This window comes from Pinus tabuliformis, chromosome J (assembly GCF_031772625.1).
Source record: "Pinus tabuliformis cultivar Carrire ecotype Pingquan chromosome J, CPIR1, whole genome shotgun sequence".
NCBI classification, from domain to species: domain Eukaryota; kingdom Viridiplantae; phylum Streptophyta; class Pinopsida; order Pinales; family Pinaceae; genus Pinus; species Pinus tabuliformis.
This window is the reverse complement of record NC_142295.1, coordinates 1,649,038,010-1,649,050,017: the sequence shown is the minus strand read 5'-3', so window position 1 is coordinate 1,649,050,017 and position 12,008 is coordinate 1,649,038,010. Positions and strand designations below refer to the sequence as shown.

The 12,008-nt window shown below is 40.6% G+C and overlaps 1 protein-coding gene and 1 pseudogene across 1 annotated transcript; both read right to left on the bottom strand.

The window, feature by feature from the left end:
• Positions 1 to 265: 265 nt before the first annotated feature.
• On the bottom strand, positions 266 to 1,667 carry LOC149233866 (developmentally-regulated G protein 2 pseudogene; annotated as a pseudogene).
• A 3,672-nt stretch (positions 1,668 to 5,339) lies between these two features.
• On the bottom strand, positions 5,340 to 6,833 carry LOC149233865 (developmentally-regulated G protein 1). The gene has a single exon (XM_089379871.1). It carries the CDS (start codon positions 6,327 to 6,329, stop codon positions 5,343 to 5,345), a length of 987 nt encoding a protein of 328 aa, XP_089235997.1. The 5' UTR covers positions 6,330 to 6,833; the 3' UTR covers positions 5,340 to 5,342.
• Between the last annotated feature and the right edge of the window lie 5,175 nt (positions 6,834 to 12,008).

Here is a 12,008-nt window from a genome sequence, read left to right as displayed (position 1 = left end):
AGATATGCGCACAACTTCCGAGGTGTATGTAATACAGAACTGCGCAAGTCTCCATAGCTTTTCGCACTACTATTTCCTCTCGAAGCTTTGCTAATTTTTCTCTCTTTGCAACCTGATCCGTAAGATTCATCCAAAATTGTGGCTTTTCATTGTAGGATCCTTCATCTATGTTTTGTGTATATGGTTACATAAATCTTCCACTGTACAACCACCTCGGTCCGTAGACAGGACAAAAGGTTCAGCAAAATCAGGTTGCTGCCCCTGAGGTTTGGTGTAGACTCTTACTAACCCCATTTCATCCCACATTTCTTGCAAGTAACCGATCAAGATTGAGCTTCAAATTGCAACTAATGACAATAGAATTTGGCTGCCGGAATAGCTGGTCAACATCATCAATACCAACAACATCAATTTTATTATAAACATAAACACATTTGATATATTTCCGGTTCCCTTCAATGACATCGATGAGATCATCAACAGTGGCATCTTCCCTGAATAATACCTCAGCATTGTGGATCTTGTACTCATGTAATATTTGATAACAAAGTTTTTCGTCAACATGTGTTAATGCCATTGTGCTGTTGAAGGAAATGCCACCAGTCTTTTTCCTCTTGAAATATATCTGAGGAGGCCTCTTGTTTAAGCGCAAGCCCACTGCTTCCAATTCCCTTGTTAAAATTTGTCGATGACCCTCACTTTTAGATGCATCAAGAACCATTAACACTAGATCTGAAGACTTTGCAACCGCAATCACCTGTCGACCACGACCCTTGCCTTCAGAAGCACCTTCAATGATTCCAGGAAGATCAAGAAGTTGTATCTTAGCATCATTGTAGTGTATGACACCAGGAATACAAGTAAGTGTTGTGAACCCATATGATGCTGCTTCTGAGAGAGTTCCAGTGAGTAAAGTAAGAAGTGTTGATTTCCCCACACTCGGGAATCCTATCAGAGCAACACGACCATGACCATATTTTGTGACTTCGAAACCATCACCAGCACCACTAGAACCCTTCGGTGGCTCCAATAGCTGTGTCCTCAGCTTCGCTATCTTAGCTTTAAGCTGCCCGAGATGGTATTCTGTAGCTTTATTCTTTTGTGTCCGTGCCATCTCGAATTCTATCTCCTTTATCTTCTCTATGATACCCATTGTGCCTGATCTTTCCTGTTCAGACTAAGAAGCTGAAAATTCAGAGATCCCAGTGTACAATACGCATATCCTCTGTCTTTAACGCCAATATTGAGCCCATCTATGAATTGTCTCCACCATTTGGGGGAATAAGGCGCTGACACTCTCGTTGATAAGGGTCTGGAAGAACTGTATTGCATCCTCATCATCCAAATCCAAACGGAACTTTTCTTGAAGCTTAAGAATCCCTTTCTCCGGATCAGATGCAATAGCAGGAATGCTTGCTCCAGCCATTAAATGGAACAAATTCAGGATGAGGTTACTGGATTTTCTCAGGATGTTGTAGGCCTCGCAGCAATAAGATTTGAATCTCCCATAGTATTGGCTTTCTGCTCCACCCATTGCTTCTACCATTTCCTTGCACAGTTTCATTGGTGGTGGAAACGGTTTAGGATCTTTACCCAGAATGTAGCCAAAGTCAACATGAAAGAGTCTTCCATCATCCCTCAAAAGAAGATTATCAAGATGCCTTCAACCGCTGATACGAAATTAAACTATGATAAAGAACTCACATACCACCCTCAGAAATGAAACTATCCAATTAGCAACCAATCAATCCAATGTCCCAATTCAAAATCTTCAGTTCAGATCATGGCAGTGACTTGGAACAAATTGGATCACAGAAATTCTAATTTAGAGCCAGCAGAACGTTGAATGCGATATGGACTATCCTTTAACACAGCTGGATGGGAGCAATCAATATGACATGATACAGCCATATTTGACCATTAACCCACCTACCAAAATCTAATGTGCACACCAATATAATAAATATCAGCATCCACAGCACAACCATACAATACCCACCACAGTCCCGTCAAAATAAATAGCATTAGCTCCCCAGATCTCAACCCAACTTCGCCCAAATATTGCAGAACTTTGTAAATAGCTGCAGTCCTGTAAAATTAGCGCGCATTTGAATTCAATGTTGGCTTGGAGGTTTTATCCCACTAACTTGAACACATGCTGCATGTCAGATTTGGAACCCAAGAAGCCGACCCAACAACATTACATGAAATGTTTACAGTTTCAATTCGGTCATCACCTTTGCTGTGGTTTCCAACAAACTCGGATATATTATGTTGACCATGGTATCTAAGATCTCATCTTGATAGGATGAAGAACCACCAGAAACAATACTTTCGTTATTTCTCAGAGTAAAGTGTAAGCAAGGCGCTTCAAAACTAAGGCCTTTGCAGCACTGTGAGAAATTGAACTGGATTTAATGGAGGCCTTTCAAGAGAGGATAACAACAAGAAGGGCAGCATAATATACAGAAATAAATTGCTAGACTTTGGTTGCTGATAATGTCAAATTGCGTTTGCAGAGATAGGAGTTTGAAGTTTGCTGCTGCCTTAAGAAGAGCTGGAGATAAATTACACAAATTTAAACAACACATTAATGATTTCTTCTTCAAAACCCCGTTTTGAAGAAGAATCTATCTCTGACATGAGACGGAGTCTAACATTGGCTCCATTTGGGATGGCAGCTGCAGCTTCCTGGAGGTGCCAAGAACCGCAGAACTTTGGTAGAGCAGACCGTGCCTCCACCATTGGGCAATGGAGTCATCATCAACACAACTCTTGATTTATTTTCAAACTGAAACTGAACTCAAACAACCTTCAAGCAAACTAAAACAAGATGCTACCCTTATGGCTGCTTATTTATGTACATAACCTATTCTAATCTGCTGTACAAACAATAGATCAGGTAATGCGATAATGCCAAATTAACCATGCTAATAGACCTGAAAATGAAGCCGCTTGAGAATGCTGCCACGAAGTCACAGATGCAGTTGCTGGCAGCCCTTCATGCTCATAATGATCCTGGTCACCGAGAAGACAGCCCGATCGGTCAATCAAGCTGAAAAATGTGTCCATGTAGGCCGCAATAGGATCACGGACACCGGCCTCTGTTGGCTGCCCCAACTCTACAATACATACTTCCAGCTGCACATTGTCAATGTATACCTCTATAGGCAAATCTGTTATTGCTTGTTTCGAAGGAAGGAGGATTTCCAAAAACTTTTTAGGATCTTGGAAATCATAAGAGTGGATCTGCTCATCTAACCATTGAATCTCATCTTCAATTCTTTCCACAAGTAACTCACAGACGCTAGGATGATAATTCGGAGATTTCAAACATTGAAGGAAAAAACTTAAAACTTCTTCATTAATTTCAATATCCACTAAGCTTTCTCTAAATTCGTTTAGAGCTTCACACAGTGCAGGGTCTGCCACATACCCTACCATTGCATGAACATATCAACAGGCACTGGAATGTCTGGATCAAGTTGGAGTCGCCAGGTGAATGATTCAGCCTGCATAAGTATCTGACTGCTGTCCACCATCAGCATCAGATCTGAACTTGATACATGTACTGGGGTAAAATACAATCGAAGTGCTATGTTCACAAATCCCACGGAGATAGACTGAAGCAGCGTTTATCTACTTGCGCTGATGTAAAACAAGAGCGTTTTCGAAGGCTTCTGGCGTAACTTCAGGCTCCGTCTAAGACTTATGAAACAAACACATCAACCCACAAACAAGTTTGTTCTTCCCCAGTATGGTCGCCACTATGTTAGCGCTTGAGATTTCACCCTAGGCTGAGGAAGGTAAACCTTCAAGGCTACATCAAACCATTTCACCTCGTAGCTAGCCCTACGAGGTATGAGAAGGCTCTCTCGGGTCAGATTTGATAGATATTATAATATAATTAGGCTGACCAAATAGAAATAAAGATTTTAGGCTAGTAAATTGATAGGGGGTTTGGATTTAATGATTTTTGGGGTTTTTTAATGGAATGACGGGGCTTTTCTGGGCTGCATGGGTAAAATCACAGCTTCAAACAGAGAAATATGATGACTACACAGGTTATCAACTGAGGCAAGGTAGGCATGCAATTTAACACCAAATCTGGTTTCAAATGGGATGGCAAGACTGGTGAGGAGCTAAGGAGGGCAGACAATAACTCTGAATCCTCCTTAAACAGTAGAAAACATCGAATGCGAACAAACTTATAGGAGGAGCATATAATACTATGAATTCCTACCTAATCACTTCATTTTTTCAGCTTGAAAGGGTCATGAAATGAAATGGAACATAACTGATTACATATGAGACAAAGGGAAAAACTTATGCTAAATCAACATACCACATGAATCTCAGCAAACAGAGCTGTGAAATTCCATTAAATTCTCTGTCATAAAACTGTACAATAAAAAGCTCTCTGCTTCTCCAGCAGCTCCCAGCGCTCAGAAAAAAACTCTCCCTCCTTCCCTCTCTCTCACTTTTACAAATGAATTTTTAATACAATAAGTACCTCTGCTGCCCAAAACAGGGGCGCCGTTTTTCTCACATTACCAAAAATGAAATAAAAACCAGCTGGGGGAAAACAGATCGACCCCAAGACCCGGCATTTATTTTATCATTATTAATAAAACTAAACTAAAAAAAACAAAAACAATAACCACTAAGCGCTGCTGAAGATGGAATCACATATCCTTTTCACAAGTGCGTTCACAAGTGTCGATCTGAAGATATGGGCAATCTAATGGTGTGCAACTGCTTCCCAAATCTGGAGATTCGCTCTGCTGTTTTACTAAAATACGTGTCAAACTGCCACATAACCAAAGGCGCGCATATCGCAATGACTGCCACCTAAGAAATGACCTCTGTATCGGTTGGAGTTGAGAGAACTCTGCGGCAATTTGTAATTGGCACTGAGGAGAGCAACGCAGAAAAGCATGTGCCAAGAGGTATCTGGCAATCTGTCCTGCACGCAGAAACAACTTAGTGAAGCCAACTTGATACATCTCAGCTGAGATATTAAATCGATGTAGAATTGCGATACAGACACTAAGTTTGTCTTGATCTGCAACACTTTGTAACAGAAGAAATCCATATCTTTTTGCAAACTGCTCATGTGACATTCGAGTTGGATAGCCAGATCTAGATATGCGCACAACTTCCGAGGTGTATGTAATACAGAACTGCGCAAGTCTCCATAGCTTTTCGCACTGCTATTTCCTCTCGAAGCTTTGCCAATTTTTCTCTCTTTGCAACCTGATCAGTAAGATTCATCCAAAATTGTGGCTTTTCATTGTAGTATTTGAAAGCACGTTCCAAAGCCCCATTTAAGGATCCTTCATCTATGTTTTGTGTATATGGTTACATAAATCTTCCACTGTACAACCACCTCTGTCCGTAGACAGGACAAAAGGTTCAGCAAAATCAGGTTGCTGCCCCTGAGGTTTGGTGTAGACTCTTACTAACCCCATTTCATCCCACATTCTTGCAAGTAACCGATCAAGATTGAGCTTCAAATTGCAACTAATGACAATAGAATTTGGCTGCCGGAATAGCTGGTCAACATCATCAATACCGACAACATCAATTTTATTATAAACATAAACACATTTGATATATTTCCGGTTCCCTTCAATGACATCGATGAGATCATCAACAGTGGCATCTTCCCTGAATAATACCTCAGCATTGTGGATCTTGTACTCATGTAATATTTGATAACAAAGTTTTTCGTCAACATGTGTTAATGCCATTGTGCTGTTGAAGGAAATGCCACCAGTCTTTTTCCTCTTGAAATATATCTGAGGAGGCCTCTTGTTTAAGCGCAAGCCCACTGCTTCCAATTCCCTTGTTAAAATTTGTCGATGACCCTCACTTTTAGATGCATCAAGAACCATTAACACTAGATCTGAAGACTTTGCAACCGCAATCACCTGTCGACCACGACCCTTGCCTTCAGAAGCACCTTCAATGATTCCAGGAAGATCAAGAAGTTGTATCTTAGCATCATTGTAGTGTATGACACCAGGAATACAAGTAAGTGTTGTGAACCCATATGATGCTGCTTCTGAGAGAGTTCCAGTGAGTAAAGTAAGAAGTGTTGATTTCCCCACACTCGGGAATCCTATCAGAGCAACACGACCATGACCATATTTTGTGACTTCGAAACCATCACCAGCACCACTAGAACCCTTCGGTGGCTCCAATAGCTGTGTCCTCAGCTTCGCTATCTTAGCTTTAAGCTGCCCGAGATGGTATTCTGTAGCTTTATTCTTTTGTGTCCGTGCCATCTCGAATTCTATCTCCTTTATCTTCTCTATGATACCCATTGTGCCTGATCTTTCCTGTTCAGACTAAGAAGCTGAAAATTCAGAGATCCCAGTGTACAATACGCATATCCTCTGTCTTTAACGCCAATATTGAGCCCATCTATGAATTGTCTCCACCATTTGGGGGAATAAGGCGCTGACACTCTCGTTGATAAGGGTCTGGAAGAACTGTATTGCATCCTCATCATCCAAATCCAAACGGAACTTTTCTTGAAGCTTAAGAATCCCTTTCTCCGGATCAGATGCAATAGCAGGAATGCTTGCTCCAGCCATTAAATGGAACAAATTCAGGATGAGGTTACTGGATTTTCTCAGGATGTTGTAGGCCTCGCAGCAATAAGATTTGAATCTCCCATAGTATTGGCTTTCTGCTCCACCCATTGCTTCTACCATTTCCTTGCACAGTTTCATTGGTGGTGGAAACGGTTTAGGATCTTTACCCAGAATGTAGCCAAAGTCAACATGAAAGAGTCTTCCATCATCCCTCAAAAGAAGATTATCAAGATGCCTTCAACCGCTGATACGAAATTAAACTATGATAAAGAACTCACATACCACCCTCAGAAATGAAACTATCCAATTAGCAACCAATCAATCCAATGTCCCAATTCAAAATCTTCAGTTCAGATCATGGCAGTGACTTGGAACAAATTGGATCACAGAAATTCTAATTTAGAGCCAGCAGAACGTTGAATGCGATATGGACTATCCTTTAACACAGCTGGATGGGAGCAATCAATATGACATGATACAGCCATATTTGACCATTAACCCACCTACCAAAATCTAATGTGCACACCAATATAATAAATATCAGCATCCACAGCACAACCATACAATACCCACCACAGTCCCGTCAAAATAAATAGCCTTAGCTCCCCAGATCTCAACCCAACTTCGCCCAAATATTGCAGAACTTTGTAAATAGCTGCAGTCCTGTAAAATTAGCGCGCATTTGAATTCAATGTTGGCTTGGAGGTTTTATCCCACTAACTTGAACACATGCGCATGTCAGATTTGGAACCCAAGAAGCCGACCCAACAATATTACATGAAATGTTTACAGTTTCAATTCGGTCATCACCTTTGCTGTGGTTTCCAACAAACTCGGATATATTATGTTGACCATGGTATCTAAGATCTTGCTAGGATGAAGAACCACCAGAAACAATACTTTCGTTATTTCTCAGAGTAAAGTGTAAGCAAGGCGCTTCAAAACTAAGGCCTTTGCAGCACTGTGAGAAATTGAACTGGATTTAATGGAGGCCTTTCAAGAGAGGATAACAACAAGAAGGGCAGCATAATATACAGAAATAAATTGCCAGACTTTGGTTGCTGATAATGTCAAATTGCGTTTGCAGAGATAGGAGTTTGAAGTTTGCTGCTGCCTTAAGAAGAGCTGGAGATAAATTACACAAATTTAAACAACACATTAATGATTTCTTCTTCAAAACCCCGTTTTGAAGAAGAATCTATCTCTGACATGAGACGGAGTCTAACAGATAGCATAAGGAAGATTGTTTTCTTCTTGACCCAAGACAGCTCCAATTGCAGTGCCCAAAGCATCAGAGGATGTGTGAAAGGGAAGTGCCCAATCAGGTCCCCTCATAATAGGAGTTGTAGACAACTGATGCTTAAGTTCATCAAATGCTTTCTGACAGGCATCAGTCCACTTAAATTCAGCATTTTTCATAAGTAACACAAACAAAGGGGAGGCTATTTTAGAGAAATTTTTGATAAATCTTCTGTAATATCCAGCATGTCCTAAAAAGATTCTTACATCAGTTTGTGTTTTAGGAATAGGAAGGGTCTGAATTACCTGTACTTTGGATGGATCCACCTGAATCCCAAGAAATGAAATGAAGTGCCCTAGTACAATTCCTTCATTCATCATCATATGACATTTTTCAGTACTCAAGGAAAGATTAGCTTGTATACATCGTTTAAGTACTTTTTCAAGGTTTTGCAGTGCAACTTCAAAATTCACACCATAGGGAGTGAAATCATCCATAAATATTTCCAAAGAATCATTAAGCATATCAGAAAAAATTCCTATAACTGCTCTTTGAAATGTTGCTGGAGCATTACATAGTCCAAATGGGAGAACTCTATAGGCAAAAGTTCCCCAAGGACTAGTAAAGGTGGTCTTGTCCTGATCTTGGGGTGCAATTCTGATTTGGTTATATCCGCTAAAACCATCTAAAAAGGAAAAGAATTTCTTCCTTGAGTAACTATCCAACACCTGATCAATAAAGGGCGAGGGGAAATGATCTTTTTGGGTGGCTTTGTTTAATGCTCTATAATCCACACACACTCTCCATTTCCCGTTTTTCTTAGGCACTGTCACCAATGGCGAAACCCATTCACTGTCAGATATAGGATATATAAACCTGACATCAAGAAATTTTTGAAGCTCTTCCTTAACAATTTCCCTTAGGTTGGGATTCATTCGTCACTGGGGTTGACAGACTGGTCGGGCTCCCTCCTTAATATAAATACGATGAGTACATAATTCAGGAGAGATCCCCTTCATGTCCATGTAATCCCAGGCGAATGCTTCTTTGTTTTCACGGAGCAACCTCATTAGCTGTTGTGTTTCAGCATCTGATAAATTGGGGTTTATGTTTAATGTTTTGCCAAGTTCAATTTCTACCGTTATGCTTTTAGAGGAGATAGCAGTTGATGTTTGAGGTAACTGAGGAAGGTTCAGAAATAAAATTACTAATTACTTCGTCTTTTGTGGTATCTTTAAGAGTTAAGGCCTGTCCAATGGTCAAGATGGGTTGAGTATCATTATCCTCATGGTCTAACCATACAGAATCGTCATTATTAATCATAGGTGTAGCATGAGGGTACAGCGTAAGCTGCTTAGTTTCACAGCCATTAGAAATTGTCATTGAACCTGATCGACAGTTGATAAAAGCATCTGTTGTAGCCAGCCAGGGTCTCCCAAAAATCAGAGGATGCCCGCCCAACTTTGCTTTAGTCTGTAACACCACAAATTCAGCTGGGTAATTCCAGGATTCAACTAAAATAATCAGGTCTTCAATAACCCCCTCTGGTTTGATTGTGGAACGATCAGCTAATTCCAGGATAGTTGGCGTTTCTCTAATTACATTTTTCAATTGTAACAGTTGTGCAGTTTCAAGGGTCATGATATTTATAGCAGCACCTAGGTCTACCAGAACTCGTGAAACAATAGTTTTTCCGACCTACACTGTGACCGTAGGGTGACCAAGGTCACCATATTTGATAGGAGGGGCTTTTCCTGTCATTAAAGCAGCTAGATCTCCCATCACATGAACTGTAAGGGGATCTTTAGCCCTCCTACCAGGTTTCTTAATGCAAATTTCTCTAACAGTTCTGGCATAGATTGGTACATCTCTAAGTGCTTGTAAGAGTGGAATTTTAACATACAGATTCTGCAATTCCCCTAAAAGGTTAAAAGCAGGCGGCTCAGGTGTCTTAGTGAGAGCCAAGCGCTCAGGGAATGGTGGTTCTGCTGTTTCAGTAGTTCCATTAGAGGATGGCTTGACTGTTTCAGCAGTTTTATTAGATGATTTATTCTATTCTGCTTCCTCTTTCTCAGAGTCTGAAGAGGTAATATCATCTATAATTGGCTCAACTACTCTCCCAGATCGTAAATGAATATCATTGCATTGCATAGGAGATGTAGGCAGGTTCTGAATGTCGATAACTTGCACAGATTTATTGTTATTTGGGTTAGGGTTCAGTTGTACAGGCAGCTAAGGCTTCATGGTCTGATTATTCGACGGGGTACCTACCGGAAGAGAAACTTGTTGCTGGAGCTGAGGAAATTGATTTAAGAATGGAGTCTGTTGAGCTCTCCAGTTTGGGTTCCATTGGTTAAAATAGGATTGTTGTAGAAGCCAGGGATTCCACATTGTAGGGTCTACAAAGGGAGGGTTTGTTTGCTGCATGGGTGGGAAATTAAAGGGTGGGTATTGCATTTGGTTAAAGGGTGGGTAATTTGCTTGATTAAACGAAGGATAATTATTCCAACAATTAAATGGCATACTAGAATTCGTACCTTGTCCTCGTGGTTGCCATTGCCTCCTTTGTGTCAACAGATAAACTGCTTCAGCTTCTTCCTCCGTTGGTTGTAACGTTGCCTTTATCCCTGGTAAAGAGGGGCATTGTTGAGTTTCGTGGTCCTTTTCACAAATGGTACAGATTGGCACCTTGTCCAGTGGGCATTCCCTCAACGGATGTTTTTCCCTGCATTTAGAGCAGAAGATGGCCAAAGCAGCTTCTGCCTCTACCTGCTTCTTTTTAACCTGCAAGGTATCAATCTGTGAAGCAAAAGAACTTAACATTTCAGTTTTAAATTCCTCAAGTAAATTACCTATTTCAGCCCTTGTTGCTCCACTACTAGCTGATTTCTGGACCCTTGAATAAGTACTATCCCTGCTCTTTGATTTATTTGCAGCTCCTCTTGAACACCTCTTGCAGAGGTTAACAATTTCGTCATATGATTCTTTGGATATATCTCCTTTACCAAGCATATTTAACATATCTAAACAATCATCTCTTACCCCTTTCAACAATATTGTTTTGAGAATATCTTTACTTACATCGGGGTGTTCAGATCTCTGCAAATTATACTGGAGTCTTTCCACAAAGTCCTCCAGATTTTCATCCTCCTTCTGAACCATCTTGAATAATTCCTCCCTTTTTTCCCTTGTCCGACAATAATCTTGGTATTTGGCTAGAAATTTCTCCTTCATCTAATCCCATGTCATGATCACATGAGCTCCCAAGCTCATAAACCATCTTAGTGCATTCCCCTTTAATGTAGCTGGAAACAACTTCAATTTCTGAGCAGCATTAACATAGTCATAGCTTCTACACAATATATCAAATTCAAAAAGAAACTCATCAGGATCTTCAGAGGATAAACCATGGAAATTGGGTAATGGTGAAAGTGGGATATTCTTCATAGGAGTTGTTCCTCTGGGGAGTTCCCCAATAGGGAATTCCAGGGTGGAGAGAGAATTCTCTCCCCTTCCTTCTCCTCTACGACCTCCTCCATTGGTTGTTTTCCTGATGTGCTTGCCCGGTCTTCAGTGCTTTCTGTTGGACTTTCAATGTCCTGAACCGGTTCCTCAACTTCAGTATCCTCTATTGGCCCCTCAATATTTTCTACTGGTCCTTCGACTTCTTCCACTGGTTCCTCAATGTATTCTGGTGGTTCTATAACCCTTTCAGGTCCCACTACTTCCTCCGTTTGATAGTCTGTTTGGAAAGAGTGTTGGGTCTGTGGCCTTCGAGAGCTTAACCTCTAGGATGTCTCAGCTTTTGAAATAATGTCATCAATGAAAGTTTTTCTTCCTCCTCTTCCTTTGCCCTTGCCACCTGTAGGATTAGTTTTCTTGTGTCCTCTCATGCATTCTACATACCTACAGAAAAATCATCAGTACTTTTAAAATCTATAATTGCCTTCCCCGGCAACGGCGCCAAAATGTTGGTCACTTTGATTGCTTATTGAATTAAACAACAAAGTGCGACATTAATTGTCAACCCAGGGAAGTCTTGTTATTTCAAAGGCAACTGCGTACCGTATGTACTTCAATTTTAAAAGTAACAGAAGTTATAGTATAAGCAAATCACGCCTTAAATTAACAAACTGAAGCTCCACTCTGCATTACAGCAATTACAC